The following is a 19,408-nucleotide window of genomic DNA, read 5'->3' as shown; positions in this document are numbered from 1 at the left end:
TGGGAGAATAGAGTGTCTGCTGAAGTTCCCCCCATCAGTGAGAAGAAGCCCTGAAGAAATAGGCACTAAAGCACTTGCCCCCAACACAAAAGTTATTCCGCCACTCATGACTTTCCAAGCAGCTGATAAACCCTAATTTTTCCAGAGAGCTTTTGCAGACCAAAATAGCTGGAACAATTATTGTTGTGGCTTTGTCTACTTACCTATTTCCATTGCAGAACTAAAGTACTTCTCTCTTGCTTACAAGCCTCCTTAAACCACCTCAGATGGAGCAGGAGCGCCCTCTTCTGAGCAGTCGTGGCTCAGCAGCCATCTTGCCGGCCGAGGACTCCTCTTCTAGAACTCTCTGCAAATCATATCTGACTCCCTGGACCTTCCAAGAGTTCCCTGTTACGTCTCCCTGTTCTTTTCCCCCTTGTAGATTGCATTTGAGATCTCCAAAGTTGAAGAGCCCCACATCCCCATCTGGATCATAATCGGGAGCACGTTAGGTGGTTTCCTGCTGCTGGCACTCCTCGTGCTGGCACTCTGGAAGGTAAGCCTAACAGCAACCCTCCAGGGCAGGCGCGGATGTATCAGGATGAGCTCATCGCCAGGAATACTTCTACAACTTTAAGCAGGCTGCCCATTTCAGAGGCAGCAGTTAATTGGGGCTAAACTTTTCCACGCAACCAGAGTGAACAAAGGAGCCAAAAAGCCATAATGCATGTTGTAATGCTGAATTCCCCTCGCCCAAACGCCCTTATCTTGGCATCGCATGTATTGAGTTATACTTGATACCCTCGGGAATACAGTAAAATAGTGGTTTAACATTTCTATAAATAGATTTTTTCCCAAAAACCCTTTTAATGACAACACAGAATTAGGCTTCCATTTTTGTGTATTAATCTACATTACCAGTTAATTCACACACTCACATTTTTTTCATTATAGCAACAAACTAGCTGGTTGTTTTCTTAGGTAGGAATAACCAGAAAAGTACGGTAATCCTTGACTTACAACCGTTCCTTTAGTGACTGTTCGAATTTACAACAGCACTGAAAAAAGTGACTTATGCCCATTTTTCACACAAGCATTGTGGCATCCCAAAGGTCATGTGATCAAATTTCAAATGCTTGCCAACTGATTCATAGTTATGACGGCCACAGTGTCCTGAGGTCACGTGATCACTTTTTGCCACCTTCTGACAAGTAAAGTCAGTGGGAAATCCAGATTCATTTAACAACGGCGTTAACTTAACAGTTGCAGGGACTCACTTAACAACTGTGGCAAGAAATGCCATAAAATGGGGCGAAACTCACTTAACAAATTCTCAGCAGCAGAAATTTAGGTCTCAAGTGTGGTCATAAGTCGAGGACTACCTATATTGCAGTGTTGGATTGCATCAACAGGGCACTGAGATCATAAGATGGATAGTGCAGTCTACGCTGAACTGGCCTGACGAAGTACTGTCAGGTTGCTGAGGGATCAGACAGAGAGAGAGAGAGAGAGAGAGGAGGGGGGGAGGGAGGGAGACTCAGAGTGAGAACTCTTCCAGGTTGCCTCCTGGAAATTTGGGTGGTGCATGCTGGAGCTTTCCCATAAAGGTTGAGTAGCCATTTGCTTGGGAAGGTCTCAAATTTCCTGTCCTCAGCGAACGCTTGGATGAAGATTTCCAAGACCTTCCTCTCAACCCAATGATTCTGGGAGATCTCTCAAAAAGTCCGAATTTTTTGACCTCCAATACTGTATGAATATCCTTGTAAACTAATTTTTCCCTCATTTAAACAGCACAAAAAGGAAAAACAGTTGTTGCTTATAGTCATCCTATAATGCATTGTGGTTGCTTCTTTTCCTCAATTGAGGTTTTATATGCTGTATAACAGGTAGAAAATCAGGTGGCTTTTTGACTTTTTTCCCCTTATTTCTTCATTGTTTAATTTTAAAATGTTTGAATTTTTTCATACCATTCTTTAAGCAAAAGCGAAAAGTTAATGTAGCCTATATGTCTTAATTAGGTGAATTAGAGTTAAAATTTATGGCATGCAGTTTCAGTGATTTGTTTGTTAAACAATTCAAAGTTCTAGAGTTGGCAAATTCAGTCAAGGCATGAAAGTTACAGAAGATTTTCTGCTTTGTCTTGTATCTCTTTAGCTTGGCTTTTTCCAAAGCGCCACCCGCAAGAGAGATGCAAGCCAGGATCAGACCGCCAAAGATTTGGACTAAGGTTTCCATGGTCTTGAGCATCTTGGCTTTTTTTCTCACAACCAAGTTTACTTTGCTGCCTCGCCAGCCTCCATTTGCCTTGATCAGTTTCCCTGTTAGCTGAAAGCAACCCAGCTGCTACGTACTATCCTGCAAAGAAGCCTCCACCAGCAAGGATTTAAACTGGTTTTGTTTCCTTCTGCCTAAGACACTGGAACTATGCAATAAGGACAGGGAGAGAGCAGATCCCCAAGGAGCAGCCTTCTCTTTAACATGACCTACTTGCCAGAAGACTCTTAGGAAGAGCCTCTCATCCTTTACATGTCTACGGCACATGCAAGATTCTTTGGGAGGATACACTTCTCAGTCTGCATTTTCATTGAGGAAACTTTGTTCCTAGAATAAAAAGAAGTGGAAAGTCTAGAAGATTCACACAGATACTTGAGCTTTCACATTCCTTCGTTCAAGCTGCCAAGGGCAAACAAACCAGACAGAAGCATCTACAGTGCATTTCCTTGAAAACAAATCACCTTGCTAGCATAAAATGGTGTTTTATTCCAGATTACTTCAGGACTCACAAATCTTGCCAGACAAAAGTTGCTTTCAAATCAGATCTGCACACCTGCTGTGCGCAAATTGGGATCACTAGAACTAAGCGGAAATTCATTTGAAGACGGGCACAAGTAGCAGAATTTTACTGTCAGGTATCTGAAGAGCAAAGAAAATGGACAGAGTCGATCAGTAATCATGTTACCAGCCAGATTATATTTGCAAGTGTACCAATAAAGCCAGGCACTCGGTGGTTCTGAAGGCCCAGACCGATGATCCAATGAGGTGGCTTCTGCATACAGGATTTTTTCATTCTCAAAGCAAGGAGTGCAGAAGTGCTCATAAAGAGAACCCACTAAACAACCTACCAGCTTTTCTTTTAAGTTCTTGTGTGGAAATTGTCTTTTTATATGCACTGAACAAATACCCCCATTACAAGCACCTTAATGCAAATCTTCAATCCTCAGCTGTATATACTTATTTAGAAAATGTTTAACTTTCTTATTTTTAAGGTGACTTTAAGAAAACCAGTTTGAAGAATATTCCCCAAGTTGTTCAATTTCCAAAATCAACGAGTAAGGAAAATTGTAGTATATGTATATACTTCTGTATATTGGAAAGGGTTTAATTGACTATTTTTCTTCTTTTGCATATACTTATTTATGGCAGTGTTAATATTGATAAGTGAAAATGAGATATTGGTTCAGCTGAATTCAGTAACAATTGTACCACTAGGTTTTTTTTAAAGAATAGGGCAAAAGATTAAACAGTTTTAAAATACGTTCAGATATTCTCCTTTGTCTACAGCCAGTTTTAATGCAGTACAAATATAACTTTCCCATTGGCTGAATATTACACACTCAGCTCTGACATTCAGTGGAAGAATCTGGTTACTCAAGAAGTTAACAGTTGTGAGAGGCTGTAGCTGAGCAACCTGAAGCGCTCAAAAGCCACAGGTTTCTTGGTACCTTGGCTAGAATTGCCACCAGACATCGTCCTTAATGTGAAAGAAAAGAGGGGGCTATTATGTGATGGGAAATTGTCCTATTAATTGCAATGAATATCACATTTAATTCAAACATTAGTTTTCTGTCCACTTTTGGGCTTGAGGCCTAAAAAACCCAAGTGGACCTTTGACTGACCCTCTCAAAAATCTATTCACACATACCAGGACATTTTAGTGATAAAGTGAAACTGTTGCTTTCACAGATGGTGTAGAGGCAGGCAAGAAGTCTCTTTAGAAGAAGCAAAATGGACTCTTAAGATCAACTGTTGTGATTTTATTTTTTTAATTTGCTTTGCGAAGGAGGTGATAGTTTTTCTTTTTCAAGACAACTTAGAAATATTTCAAATAAATTCCATTTGGATAGATATTCTGCCTACATTCTGGATTATATATCTGAATACTGTTTATGTCTGCCATGCTGTTTCTCATTCTTCAGCCCGGTATGTTTTTGCTCCTTTGATTGTTGGAATATTTTAAGCCTGAATAAGCAACTGCCTTAAAAGCCTGAGGTGGCTAATACCTCATTTTATACCAAAATTCCAGTCCTTACCTTAGGATGGATCTTGAGAGAATTGAACCCTGGGCCCTATCTAACAAAATGAAATTCAATGTAGAGAAAAGTTAAGATTTTACACTTAGGCAAGAAAAACCAAAAGGATACATATAGACTGGGTGAAGCCAGGCTTAATAGCAGTAATGATGATCTTGGATCTTGGCATCTTAAGGAACAATCATTTACAGTAAGTATGAGCCAACAGTGTGCCGCAGCAGCCAAAAAAGCCAATGCAGTCCTAAATTGCATTAACAGAGGGATTCAATCAAGATCAAGTGGAGTACTTAAACAACTCTATAAAACCTTAGTAGGGCCACACCTAGGTTGAGACTCTAGAAAGAGTGCAGAGAAGAGCAGCCAAGATGATGAGGGGACTGGAGGCTAAAACATACGATGAACAGTTGCAGGAACTGGGCATGGCTAGTCCAGGGAAGAGAAGGACCAGGGGAGACATGATAGCAGTCTTCTAATATTTGAGGGGCTGCCACAGAGAAGAGGGGGTCAAGCTGTATTCCAAGGCACCTGAAGGCCAGACAAGGAATAATGGATGGAACCTGATTCAAGGAGAGATTCAACCTGGAAATAAGGAGAGACTTTCTGACAGTGAAAACAATCAACCCATGGAACAGAAGTTACCTTTGGAAGTTGTGGGAGATTCATCACTGGAGGGTTTTAAGAAGAGACTGGACTGTCATCTGTCAGAAATGGTGCAGGGTCTCCTTGGGTGGGGGATTGGACTAGATGACCTACCAGGTCCCTTCCTGCTTGCTCTGCTCTATTCTATCCTGATTCATTCTATTCTATTCTATTCTTTGAATTCCTTTCCATTCTATTCTAAAGTGGATTAGATATGTAATAGATTAGATTGCAATATACTCTTCAGATGAAAAGAAGCAGAACAACTCTTTGTATTAGACACTGGGAATCAACAACAGGAAGACACTTTCCTCCAATGGCAACAATATGGCCCTTACATGTTCTGTTTTAGGAAGACATATAAAATGTTCTTGAAACAAATAGTAACCTATAGTAGAATGTGAGCCATGTACTTTTCCAGTGGGACTGGAGGCCAAAGGATATCAGCCATCTCAATTGTAGCCTATCAGCTCACACAAAGTTCATTGCTTATATCGCTATTTTCCAAATCTAATCTGTTCAATGAAATTTCTTGGGACAACCCTTGATACAATGTTCATTCGAAGCCTTTTACTTGTGCTTAAAAGAAACACAATAATTACACAGTTAATTAAATTAGACTAAAAACAAAAATAACCATGTATATATTTATAAAATTTTAACCCGGTTTTCATTGTTCAAAATAAACTCCATGGCCAGGTTTTCCAAGACACACTTAAAAGTAGAACCACACATTGAGTTTTCAGAGTTTGCATTGTTATGGCTTTGAAGAACTGAAGTTTCTAAGTTGCTGAACCAGCTCCATAATACACAACTAACAAATTGTAGCATGAGGACAAGCCAACAAAAAAGTTGTTTCACATCATTTGATGTGATTATTTGTTTCAAGCATCATTTGGAAAACTACAATGGCATGTTTAAAAGAAATACTGTAATTTATAAATAACAATCATTGCTTTCATTAAAAAAAATAACACAACCGAAAGCAAAGGTATTATAGTTTATCATTGAATTCTAGACTTGGAGGAGGTCTTGCTCCATGCAGGCATCTACTGGGTGTTCTTCAAAATCATACTTCCCTCCCTTGGATTAACACACACTTGCCATTCTTAAGCATTCTAGGACTTACAAAGCAATTGTTGCAACTGACAAATCAGTGGATTAACAGAGAAGAAGGCAGGCACCACAATCAGAAATAGAGGCAATGCATGTATTTTACAATATTTTGCATCTATTTGAAAATGGAAAGTTTATATGCAATGGGCAGAATCCACTTCCCCCTGAAAAAACATTATGCCCTTACTGATGTCAAAGAGGCAGCAGTAACAGATCATATTTGCAATGTGAGAAATTAGAATTAAGACCTGGTTTCACATTCAAGATTTTATTTGTAGTACAAACACATACCTGTGCCCAGAATGTCTTTCCCGAATAGAACTGACTCATTTTTTAAAAATGACAGACCATTCTTCCACATTTTGACAAAGTGACATTTAAAATAATGGCAAGTGCTTCCAAAGACCTGTCAAAACTCTAGCTCTAGACCGCTGACGTTTCTGCTAAAAAGATGCTTTCCCAGATCAAGTATTTTTTCACACAAGTTACTACAAAGAATGAACAAGATGGCCTTGGGAGAGGGGCATTTTGTGGGGGAAGGGGAAATCCTAAATGGAGCCATGATCAATAGACTGAAAACACATTACTTTCAGGGCAAGACAACATCAATTATTCTTCCCTGATCCTTCCTGCTACAATTTTCAAATATTATTTCTAAAAAAATATGAGCTCATCTTTTGAAAAAATCCTTGCTTGCCAGCTAGTTGGAAGATAGTAGGAAAACGCATTTCAGATAAAATTCTAGGTGAGGGGCTATCCAAAACCACCACACTTACCCATTCACATATAAATACCCACAGCATTTTTTGCTCAACTGAAAAAATACTTCTGCATAAAGAACTGAGTTGGAAGAGTTCTGTCAATATTTTTTTCTAACAATCAATGAAAAATATACTATCAAGAAGCTCTTTTCTGAAGTTCTGCCTCATGAGAAATAATTGGTTATTTTCATTTCACTGCAAGCAGAAATTGGAAACAAAAGTTGTCGATATCGGTGGGAATGAAAAAACGTTAAAAAAAACAGGCTGGTGAAGAATACATTTCCCTGGATTGTGTTATATGTGTCAATAAAATCCCAGCAATAATTATCACCTCCATCTGCCCCCCCCCCTCCCACCCGCACTGGATGACTCCCCAGACTGCTGCATAGGTACGTAACTGGCTCGATCTATCAAATGCAAAAGACTTGGCAGGTAGCTGCTTAAAGCATTCTCGGCTGTCAATGGTGAAACCCGTGTGCATCAGAGTACTGTATCAAAATATTTTACCCTTATTATAATTTAGAGTTTGCTTTGTTCTCCTCAAAGGGGAAAAGACCCCATTTCTCCTGCCACCAGGTGACACATTTGGAAACCAAAGCAAAACACTCAAGAGCTGACTGGAAAAAAAATGGGAAAGGAAAGAAGATGCAAATTCTCTGCCTGACATTTTATTTGACCCTTCATGGAGGGAAAGTGAGAGATCACCATCTAGATGCGGCCTAGTGGAATTCTACAAATTCTTCCAATGCTTTGGGGATCTGATTGTGATAACTGATGTGATGAACCCGCACAGCTCGAGCAGCCAGGCACTTCAGGCTCAGTTTCATTTGAGTCTTCAGGAGGATTTCAGACACTCCCGTCGTACTTTTGTCGAGGGGAGTTTTTTTCTGTTTGTTTGTCATATCAGTATGAGCACCGGCCTCAACCAAGCTGATGATGATCGAATGCAAGGTCAAAAAGTCACTAATGGGCCTGTTGTACTGGACTATGACGTGCAGCGGAGTGTTGCCCTCCTGGTCCACCGCGTTGACGTCAGCGCCACAGTCCAGAAGGAGCTTGGTGACCAGGGCGTTAGGGAAGCTGCAGACATCGTTGGTGTGGAAGTCATCAACTGGCGTACCGGAGTTGACAGCGTGGTGCAACAAACTAGACCCATCTCGTGTCCTGGGATCCAGGTGGATTAAGTTATAAATCTGTTTATTAATTCGTGATTGTTCCTCGTCCCTACACTGGGTTTTGGTTGAGATGCACACCAAGTACAAGAAGGTAAAGATATTGCATTCATAGTTGTCCATGGCTGTGTGAAGCTCGGCTTCTGGAGAGCTTTTGACCCTGGCCATGCCTTGCTCTATCTCCAGGACGCTACATCTCAAGACGCTCTCAATGTCCTTGGCTTTCACAGGCTCATTCAAGTGTATCATCTGAGAGAAAACTTGAGCGAATCGGAGAAGGTCCTTGTGGGTATTCCTACTGCCTCTCTGTCGCAAATGCAAAGCATGGAGCCAGAGCTTAATGCACTGTTCAAACTGCATGTTATCAGCATAAACAGCACCACGGTAAATAATTGGATGCGACACATCAATGTTATCAGAGCCTAGGATCCGCTCACGGACAATGAGACCCTCCATGTGCAAAGCATCTCGGTCCTGGCGAATGCATTCTAGCTCCTGAGGAGTTCGGCATTCCGTCCGGTTGCCATAGGCTTCTATCTGGGGCAGGATGTCCTTCTCTATAAGGTTCTCGCTATCTCTGTACCGCTCGAGCATGGCTAAATATAAATAATGATAGGTCTTCATGATGTCGTAATTTTCCCGGTCGTTTGCAAAGGAGGCGCCCAGGAGTTCCAAAGCTTCGATCCTGCTCTTGCGGTCACAGTCGGCATGTGCCAACAACAGCTCCACAACATCAGCTTTACAGCTCTCCGCAGCTACCTTCAGTGGCGTCATTCCATGACCATTCACCATCATGGCAGATTTCCACTTGACCAGCTCCCGGACAATCTCCAAGTGACCCGCCTCAGCTGCAAAGTGCAATGCTGTAGCGCCACAGTGTGCTTTGGCATTGGGATCAGCATGCTGCTCTAGAAGGAAGCGCACCACGTCGACATGGCCCTTGTAAGCAGCGATCATAAGGCAAGTGTTGTCATACTTGTTAGCGATGCTGATGTTGGCATTGTTCTCCACAAGGTATTTGACGATGTCCAGCCTGCCGTCAAAGCAGGCAGCCCGCAGAGGGGTGGAATTGGTCACGGTAGTGTGGTTAACATTTGCTCCATGGCTTACGAGAAGCTTGACAACTTCGAAGTGGCCAGCCCCAGCTGCACACCACAGTGCCGTGGCTCCATCAATGACATAACTATGGAAAAAGAAGAGAGAGAAATTGTGTACAACAGCTGTACTTTTAGCACAGGCTTTAAAACAAGTCCATGAGAAATAAGTGATGGAGTTTCTCTGGTCAGAGAGAAAGAGGGAGAGTGCAAAGGACAGGTATTAAATGAAAGACCAAGGGTAGCCTTAAGGATTGTGCTTTTGTATAGGCACAACAACAGGGCAGCTATATACAGTAAGTTCTGTACATTGGAGAATACAAGGCCAGTTTTTCAAGTGCAATTTCACACAACAGTGAAACAGCCAATCCATAATAAGCCAGCTGGTAGGAACTGTTTGCCAGCGACATTAACAGACAGTTTACAAGATACAACCATGGCATACAACAGAGATACTGAAGAGCACTATACCTAATAACTGATCAAAAACATGATCACATTCTAATAGATGAGCTATGGTCCTTAAGTATGTTCTCGTATAAGATATGCATGATGGAAAAGCCCCAAAATTCTGAGAAAGGTCACCAAAGTTTAAGTAAATGCATGCGTGAAAAGTTCAAGGGGGGGGAGGGGAAGACTTCTACTCATCTCATTTTGCTTAAAAGGGTGGTAGCAATTTATAATCTCAGGAAAACTCCATGATATAAACCAGAGACAAGTTCATTTATTGAAGGGATGCAATGGCACAGCTTTTCATGTTGTGAAACAAAAGGAACTAGTAAATCCAAAGTATGTTAACCAACTGAACATAAGTTTATTATGCAACCCCCCCCCAAAAAAAAAAAACACCCGAAGTAGTAGAACTAGCAGAATTTAAATGAAGCTACTCAGCTTTGTGTGTGTGTGTTTGTTTCTGGCAGAGTTTGTTTTTTATTAATGTTTAATTAAATAACCAAATGTATCTGGAATCTGGCATGCTTTATCTTCTTAGAAGAGGTAACTATGTCTCCATGTCACCCTTTCACAGGAGGTCTCACCTCACGCTGCTGTCCCACCCTTTCCGTCCCACCCTTTCCAGGATAGTTGGTGAGTGGAGGGAAGTTACTAGAAGGGAGTTTAAAAACAATAGGCAACCTCCTGGTGCAGTGAAACACTTGGGTCCAAAGCTGCTTAAAGAAAAGAAAAAACGGAGGTCTTTGGTGTTTCCTCTTCTAACGTGTCGTGGATGTGTAACAGATGCTTCAGGGGAAGCCCCTTCTGAAACGCTCCGTAGATTCTTAAAGAGTTTCTTCTGGATACCAGAAGCGACCGCCTGCAGTGTCTTTTTCAAGGACACCCCTGTGAACTAAGGATAATTTAAAAGAGCTCCTTTAACAAGCCTAATGGGATGGAAGCAAAGCAAGTGAAGTTTAGCTACAGGCTCTACCTATCTAGTTCCCAGTTCCAGCACTTAAAGTTCAACTTTGATAGCGCTTCAAATTAGGAGTTTTCAGAGGAAGCTATTGGTCTTCTCGCCTCCAATTAGACAATTTCTGCTGTTCAATTCTCCCTTCTCAAAACAGAAAAAAATAGCTTTTGTACTCAAAGATTTTAACATTAAATCACTTTCATTTTATCTAATTAGATGTTTCAACATAACTTTTCCTATCTTACCTAATCCATTTCACCAGGAGCAGAGAGCAAGTGGGATGTCTGGCTGTACTTAGGCCTCTCTAAGCTCCCCTCCTTGGTGGTATCTCCCACAGCTCTCAGCAACCTCACTCTTCAGCGATGTCACAGAAAGAAATTATCAAGCAGATTTGGCCCAAAAGAGAGGGAGAAAGGTGGCCAATGAAACAGCAGATACTGGACCTCTCCCGAAAACAAGCCCTGGGCCATTTTTTCACACCTGAGCCTAATACAAGCACCACCCCCAAAATAAGCCCTAGTTCTGCCCTGCCCAGCACCACCACTTGGCTGTACAAGGTGGGGTGGGGTGCATGCGTACAAATGAAGCTAAGGCGGGGGTGGGGGGGTGGAGCTGCCCCACAGGCCCTGTACCTGCTTACTTTACGACCACTGCAGCCAGAGCTCCCACAACCTGACACCTGTTGCACCGCTGCCCAACTTCTTCTGTGGCTGCTTACAGTCGCTCACGGCCAGATGCCACGTGGCGCATCGCGCCAGTTCCACTGCTTGTGGCAGGATGCCATGAGCAGTGCACCGTTGACACTGCTCACACACGCAACAGCACAACACACTACAATGCCTCCTGTCACCAGCGGCAGCACCAGCGCAATGAGCCACATGGAGTCCGGCCATGAGCAGCTGCAGAAGTCAGGCAGCGGCGCAACAGGTGTCGGTGCATGGGAGGCTGGATGTAGTGGTCCAAAGGTAAGTATGCCACCACTTGTGACAGGATGCCGTGAGGCCCAGTGCGACGGTGCCACCGCTCACACACAACAGCACAACACACCACAAAGCCTCCCACCGCAAACAGCCGCACCAGCGCAATGAGCCCTGTGGTGTATGGCCACAAATGGCTGCAGAAGACAGGCAGTGGCGCAACAGGTGTCGGGGCATGGGGCCCCCGGCTGCGGTGGTCCTAAGGTAAGGGGGTCTCCGGAAGACCTGGTGCTTATTTTGGGGCCCAAAAGGAAATAAGACCAGGTCTTATTTTCAGGGAAACACAGTAGGTATGAAATGCTCAGTATTGCATGATTAAGCAGTTCATATTTGTCCTTTGGTATGATATCTTTAAGTGAAATAAAGAATATTAGCTTCACAGAAACAAGATCTTCTACACCAGTAAAATGCCAGTCTGACTGGAATGAACAGAGGAAGAAAACTGAAATGCACCCAAATTCTTCCCGATCAGATCTTTAAGCCCTTTTTCCAGTACTCCCAATGCTTCCCCTCCGGAAATACATAAAGAAAGCTCCCTACACTGAAAGACCTTCAAGGCTTCCCCCAGAGCTGCCCACAATGTTCCACCGAAATATAGAGCGGCTAATGTTCAAAGGCTTCCTGTCTTTTCTTTTCGCAGGCAGTCATGGCAATAATGGGGGAAATGCCGGTGCTTCTTAATGGGCGGAGCTCTTTTTCTACAAAACATTAAGATCCCTGAATCTAATTATTGTCCTCATATAATGCAAGACACAGACTTGATTATGACCGTGAACAGTCCTGTGATCTGGACTTAGTGCATTAGCCTAAGTAAGGTATGCTTGAATAGATGCTTAATTTCTCACAGCCTTCTTCCCTTCCCTTGTAGCTTCCCAATTTCCCAATAAACTCCTGCCTTGCAGGAGAGAAAAATCATTCATGGCCCTAACAATAAGAGGCGGTTCAGAGGTCCCCAAACTTGGCAACACTTGTGGACTTCAACTCTCAGGATTCTCCAGCCCACTCGGCTTTTAGCTTTGGTTTTAGCTTTAAGTTCATAAGTTCCTGCTGTGATTTAATGTTGCTGACTTCTTTTATGCAGATATTAACTACTCAGTATATTTCTCTAGTGATTTCACCCATATTTTATTTCATATAACATGCCCCTATTGCTTTATAGCAGCGATGGCGAGCCTTTTTTGGCTGACGTGCCAAAAGTGGGGGGAGCACGGGGGGGGGTCGTGTGCGGGCATGCCACACCCATAATGCAATGCATGACACACACCCCCACTGCGCATACGCACATTACAGGCACTCCCCTCCATTTTTCTGCATGCTTTTTTCGCCCTCCCCAGGGTCCAGAGGCTTTATAGGAGCCTGGGGAGGGTGAAAACAGTCTCCCCCGCCACTCCCAGAAGCCCTCCAGAGGCTTCAGGGACCTTCAGGAGGCTTCCCTGAAGCCTCTGGAGAAGTCAAAACGACCCTGCAAGCAAACCGGAAGTCCGTTCCCGAACTTCCGGTTTGCCCATGGGGGTGGTTTTTTGCGCTCCGGAGGGTTCAGGGAAGCTCATGAAGCCTCCGGAGGGCCTCCAGGGGCGAGGCAGGGGAGGCTCTTTTCGCCCTCCCCAGGCTCCGATAAAGCCTCTGGAGCCTGGGGAAGGTGAAAAATGGCTTTAAAAAGGGTAAACTCAGCTGGCCAGCGCGTGCATGTGCGCCGGCCAGCTGAAAGGGCAGCACCTTGCGTGCCCTGACAAATGGTTCCGCGTGCCACCTGTGGCACGCATGCCATAGGTTCGCCATCACTGCTTTATAGCTTAGTCAAAACCATCATGTGCACTAATATTGGTTACCCAAGTTGACCTCCCCTTTTCTTCCCATTGAACAGTGTATAATTGTACTTATTTTTGAGAAGTTCCCCTCCCTCCCCATTCTTCCTTTATGGATTTCTGTCCATGACATCCCACTATTACTTTCCTCATCTTTTGGAAACTGTCTCCGAGAAATCTACATACTCCAATTTAGTTTTTTGACATATTTTAAACCAGGGCCCCTCAAACTTGGCAACTTTAAGACTTGTGGACTTCAACTCCCAGAATTCTCCAGCCAGCATTAAAGTTGCAAAGTTTGATCTAATTGGAGAGACTGCAGAGGAAGGGATTACAAGAGAGTAAATTATGCTGGCTGGGGAATTCTGGGAGTTGAAGTCCACAAGTCTTAAAGTTGTCAAGTTTGAAGACCTCCGTTTTAAACGCTACCATGATATATTTTATCCCAACTCTCTTGTTTTTGCTTCTTCAACCAGTTCTTCCTTATTGGCCAGGATCAAATCTAGAAGAGCCCATCTTTTGGCCCCTTTTCTCCTTTCTGGAAAACGACCCAATGAACAAGACCAGGGAGAAGTGGATGAGATCTCCAGGTGAAGTTTCCTATGATGACCATATATGCCCTGGCCTCTTGCAGCTGAAATCCACAAGTCTTAAAGTTGCCAGGTTTGAAGACTTCTGTTCAGAGGGAATGAAATGATAAAAATGCCTAGGGAAGAGAAAGGAGGCAGTGAGAGGATGGCAAATCCTGCACACATCACCTCCTGTTGCATGCACTGTATCTCAAAACTTATGGGGATGAGTCCAGTGTCAGACTGCTCCCCTTCCTTATTATAGTCCAGCATGGTCAGAATTACACCACTTCGTCCCAGGGAACAAAGGAGCAACCTCATTCTCCCACTTGTAGGGATTGGGGACCATCGTTTATTTGACACCGATGCCATCCAGATGGAAGGAAGATGCCCACCTCACCATTTACACACGTAGGCACCCCTGAAGGCCGCTGCCACGAAGTGGACCCCGCTCCCCTCGCCCCCCACCCGGGAGCGGGACCCTAAGCCGGGTGCCTGTCCCGCACCTACCCGTCGAAGCGGACGGTGCCGGTCTGCTGCGTCTGCACCCGGTAGTGCTCCAGCAGCAGGCGCACCACCTTGGCGTGCCCGTTGCGCGCGGCAATGATGAGCGGCGTGGATCGCTGCCCGCCTTGGTGCGTGACATGGCCCAGCAGGTAGCGGACGTCGCCCTCGGAGCGGTTGAGCAGCAGGGCGGCCAGGGTCAGCACCCGGCCCTCGCTGGCCGCCTTGTAGACGTAGCCGGCCAGGCTCTCCATGGCCGCCTGCTCCTGCGGGGACCGCCAGCGCGCCCCGCCGGCCTCCCCCGGAGGGGCCGGCGCCGGCCGGGGCTCCTCCCGCTCTCCCCCCTCCGTGGCTCCGCAGCGGGCACGGGCATGCGGGCCGACCCCCTTGGGGTCCGGGGGGGCGCCGGCGCTCCTCGTCGTCCCGCCGCTCCCGTCGCCCACCATGCGCGGTCGGTCAGTCGGGCCCCATGGCCGGCCGTGTCCGCATCTCCCGGGCAGCGCTCCTCCCGGGAAGGGGCCCTCGGGGCGCAGCGTCCGCCGGGACCGCCGGGGCGCCCGTCCTCGCCCTCGGCCGCGATCCTGCAGGAGCCCCGCGGAGGGCGGGAGGCGGCGGCACCCGGAGGAGCTGCGAAGTGCCGAGCCGCGGAGGCCTTCCCGGAGCGCCCCGGAAGGAGGACGGAACGCTTCCTGGCATGCTACGGGTGCCCGGAAGGGTCGCGGCGCTGTCGCTGCGGAGGGGCGGGGTTGGTGGCTACGGGCTACGGAACGTCGGACGCGCCCTTCCGGGAGTCCAATCGGCGTCAGTTGTTCTTAGCGCTCTTGCCTAGTCCCGGAATCGAAAGCAACCATCCAGTCCTCAAGAAAACCAATCCGTCCCGGAAACCGCTGCTCAGACGAAGTGAGTTCCGGAGCCCAAACAGTCCTGGCTGCTTTACGGTGCCGGTGTCTCCCGTCCTGCCTGTTTCCTGCCGAGAGAGCGACAGGGGGGCGGCGTCGATGGAGCCACTGACCCGCTGGGCTCCCTGCACGCGCCAAGCCATGATTTGTGTGAAACGGCTATTCTTCCATTGCAAACTACTATAGGACCTATGGGGTTTGGTCGATTTAAACCTGGCGCGCGGTGCAAGCTCAGCCGTCAAAATCTCTTTTCGGGCTCTTGATGGGGAATGACAAAGCTCGTCCTCCAGGCCACCAGCAATTCCTGACCCGACGTCAGGGTGAGGTCCTTTCCTTGGTCCAGGCTTGGCAAGGGAGAACTTCCTTCCCTTCTGGCTTTAACTTAATCTCTGTTAAATTAACTGACTCCAATGCAACTGAATATGTGGCATACACGGCCCTGTTTGTTTCACTGGATAAATTGTGTTTCCACCCTCTGCCTGATCTGTGATTGTAATAAACTCCGTCTATATGTTTGACCATATGATATGGGGATGTGTAGTTTTACTTCTAGGACAAGAATATAAAAGTTCAGTCTAAACAGGATACAAAACTTGAAAGTTAAAGAAAAGTGAATTCTGGGGTCCCGGTAGAATTTCCTATGTTGCACTGAAATTGTTCAACAATTGTCACCTGTTGTGTGGGTTGCCTCTTTTGGCAGAAATTGTGAGCAGCAGCGTTTCCGTGCCTCCTCCTAGAGCTCCCTGTGACTTGCTCCAGAGGCCTTAAGGGGACTCAGCCTTTGTGCTGCCGTACTATCCATTTATAGTACCAACTGCCTCAGTAATGTGATCTTGCTAATTGGACCCAAGGCCTGTTCTGTATTGGTTTCAGTAACAAAATTAATAGTTAATTCAGAGTCATGCAATTGGAGATGCTGCCACCTGTAGAAATAACACAAGGCCAATTTCATGCATTATGTACGGACCTGATTCAACCACCAGACTCTTTCCACAGCCTGCACCAAAGAGGCAAGGGCAAAAAGAATCAAGAGTCTCTGCTGTGGATAATTCTATTTCCACTTGTTCTTCTTCCCCCAACCCTCATGGGCCTTGATAGGATCTTTACTCTTAATCTCCCAGTATAGATGATCTGAACATGGTACTTCATGAGCATTGCATGTGCATCAAAGAAGCTCCTCAGGCTGGCAGGCAGAGATGTTATGCCACAAAAGCAGAAGTGAGAGGGTCCCCCCTCCAACCCCCGTTCTTTGAGGTTAGAGTTTCTCACTGCATAAATATGGTCATAAATTGGATTGCTTCAGTTCAGGAGTTAGCAAATTGTTGCTGTATATTCTGATTTATGCAATTTTCAGTGTACTTACTTATAAACAAATACTGGCTTCATCATCACCATTTTAGCCATTGTCTGTGCACTGCATGGTGAAGGCCTCTTCCGCCTGTTTCCAACCAATATGGTCCTGAGCTTCCCTTTGCCACTTGGGATCATAGATCCATCTTTCGTGGACCTTTTTAATCAAGTGGGATCTATTCTGTGACTGCCTTGGTCCACCTGGCATAAGTTGTTCTTGCTATGTGACCAGTCCGTTTCCATTTCCATTCTTTTATTCTGTTATTCTCAACCAATTTTGTTGTATTTATTTTGTACCATGACAATAAAGACTATACTATTGATGATATCATATACTTTTGTTCTCTAATCCATGTGCAGGTCTTTCTAGCTTGTCTTGTAATGCCGGGCGTGTATCTTTCCATGGCTCTTTGTGCCACTCTAAACTTTTGTATCGATTGTGAGGTTCGTGCCACACAGGTAGCACACATGATCGAAAACCTTTTTCTTCATAGACGGAAATTGTTCTTGAAAATTATGCTTAGCTTACCAAATGCCTGTCAATGACATTTAATACGATGTTCAATTTCCTTTATTGTATCCTCTTCCACTGAGATCCTTTGGCCAAGGCACAGTATATGTAGTAGTCTACTATATCTAGTTCTCCAAATATAAAACTTCTTTCTTTCTTTGATGAATTTATTAAACATAACCTGGATCTTTTTCAGGTTTATTTTTTAAGCCAAATGGTTCTCCTGCTTTGTGCAGCTCTTGCATATGTCTTTGTAGCTCTTCTGGGTCTTGTGAGAAGAGAATATCATCATCTGCACATCTTAAGTGATTTAAATAGGCACCACTGATTTTTATTCCATCTTTTGCCCAATCTGGTTTGCAAAATACTTCTTCAAGGCAGGCTGAGAAAAGGATAGGTGATGTTGTATCGCCTTATCATACACCTTGATCTATGTTGATTTCCACTTTAAGATCATTAAGGCAAATTGTTGCATTGTTTTTTCATATATTGATTGTAGTAAGTATATGTACTTGGTTGAGCAATGCCTTAATTATTGCTTGCAGGAACACCTTTTCATAGTTAACAAAAGCCACACACTGAGGCCTGGTGTACCCATTATGTGTTTCAATGACTTGCTGAACAACCTGGCTGTTCTGCTCCGGGCAATGAGGTTCTGCTCGGGCAGCCAGTTAACTCCACGCTTGGGAATATTTTTCAGATCAAGTTTATTGTCAGGAATCCTTAATAACAAAACTTACAGTTCAGTAATGAGGTTCTTCTGACTTTCCCTGATCTGTCCCTTCACGTAGTGTAAAAAGACATTAATTCCTCTAACCCATGCTGCTGGTGCAAAGCTGCTTCTGCTAGTGCTGACAGGGATTCAGTGAGTGTGAAGTAATAAACAATTTCCCGGGCAAAATACCCACTGCCCAATCAGGGAGCCCAGATATGGTCACATGTTATGGGACTACATTTCCCACAAGGTAGTTGCATTTCCCTTGAGATAGTTGTTTAAAGGAGACAGCTTCTAATCTTTAAATTAGCTGTATACTGTTGGGACAGCACACTCCCCACCTGGAATTATAAATTCCGCTATCAATTAGCCTTTAACTAAAGATAAACAAAGGCATGGCATAAAAATGCAAACTGACTGCCTAACTAACTGAGATACACAAGGCATAGCATCAAAACAGTGCAAACAATCATATAAACATAAAGCATGCAAAGTTTGAGGTTCAAACTTCTAGTTCAGTCTTTTAGTTCATTGTTACAGGGTGGGGCTTGTTGCACAAGTCCCATAGGCCATGAGTTCCCGTGGACAGGGTGGGGCTTGTTGCACAAGTCCCATAGGCCATGAGTTCCCGTGGACACAAGTCCCTTAGGCCACAAGTTCCAGTACATGTATTTGGGAATGAAGTTCCCTGCTGGTTCTGGCCAGTCACCTGTCTTCTGGCTCAGTAAGGTGGCTGGGGTAAGGGCAGTTGGTATCTCAGGATCCAAAAACTCTGGAACCAAGGCTTGAGAGTTGATGATGGTTGCACCCTCTACCACGAGGGTGGTGAAGATGATTACTGCTAAGCCCAACATGAGAGGCTTCCGTCTGGAGAGTTGTTTGAAGCGAGTCGATTCTTGGGACTGGTTGACGGGTAGTTGTGGTGCTAGTTTCACCCTTCCCATGATGAGACTGATGTGGACGTTGTTCTCCCCACCGTAGACGATGTGAACGTTGATCTCCCCACCGTAGATCTTGATGTATACTACAGCTGTTACCGCCTTCATTGTGGCGATAGGCAAGGTGGGAACGTACTTGCGTTGGACAGGAATGCCTTGGAGACAACTCAGGGATCCTTGCCATACTGACCGTTCTTGCTTCTGTTGGTTGTGCCGTTCGTTGCTGGACCACATGAAACATAGATAACTTTGATGGTTTTCTCTGACACGGAATAAGTTGAACATCTGCTGGATGTTGTCAGCTTCCTTTCTGGGCTGAATGAGCATGCTGAGTCGACTGTTGGTGAGGTTGGGACTTTTGAAGGGCACTTTATTCAGAGAGAGACCTTGGGATTGCACGCTGGTATCAAAAGGTGCTCGAATCTGTTCTGGCTCTTGTGGCTGGCACTTTCTAAAGGATGGTGAGTGCCAGTATTCTTCATCAAGTTGCCTTTGTATGCAAAGAGGTATTGGAGCCATCCAAATCTTGGTGGCCTCCTGTAGGAATTCCTTGACCATGAATCTCAGAAATTCTTTGTTGGTCTGGAACACTGTTGCTCCTAAAACTGGCTCAATCGATGAGGTTGTGAAGACGTTTGTCTGGGTTGGGACCTGCGGCCGA

General features: G+C 45.0%; 2 protein-coding genes across 2 annotated transcripts in view; one reads left to right on the top strand and one right to left on the bottom strand.

Annotated features, from left to right (window-relative positions):
* ITGA11 (integrin subunit alpha 11) overlaps positions 1-3,519 on the top strand; it is a 79,207-nt gene extending 75,688 nt beyond the window's left edge. Inside the window, exons 26-27 of the mRNA XM_087704395.1 lie at positions 422-535; positions 2,134-3,519. Of these exons, the coding sequence (XP_087560521.1) occupies positions 422-535; positions 2,134-2,205 (186 nt within the window). The 3' untranslated portion in view covers positions 2,206-3,519. The remainder of the gene's footprint in view (positions 1-421; positions 536-2,133) is intronic.
* Positions 3,520-6,296: 2,777 nt separating this feature from the next.
* On the bottom strand, positions 6,297-15,008 carry FEM1B (fem-1 homolog B). Its single transcript, XM_014072431.2, has 2 exons — positions 14,341-15,008; positions 6,297-9,160 (listed from the first exon to the last, which is right to left on the bottom strand). The coding sequence occupies exons 1-2, from the start codon at positions 14,778-14,780 to the stop codon at positions 7,525-7,527; spliced, it is 2,076 nt and encodes a 691-aa protein (XP_013927906.2). The 5' UTR covers positions 14,781-15,008; the 3' UTR covers positions 6,297-7,524.
* Between the last annotated feature and the right edge of the window lie 4,400 nt (positions 15,009-19,408).

Source organism: Thamnophis sirtalis, unplaced genomic scaffold (genome assembly GCF_051295495.1).
Source record: "Thamnophis sirtalis isolate CommonGarterSnake01/CBP01778 unplaced genomic scaffold, rThaSir2_p1.2 scaffold_2, whole genome shotgun sequence".
NCBI classification, from domain to species: Eukaryota; Metazoa; Chordata; class Lepidosauria; order Squamata; family Natricidae; genus Thamnophis; species Thamnophis sirtalis.
Note: the sequence above shows the minus strand (reverse complement) of the source record. Positions and strands in the feature narration are given on the sequence as shown.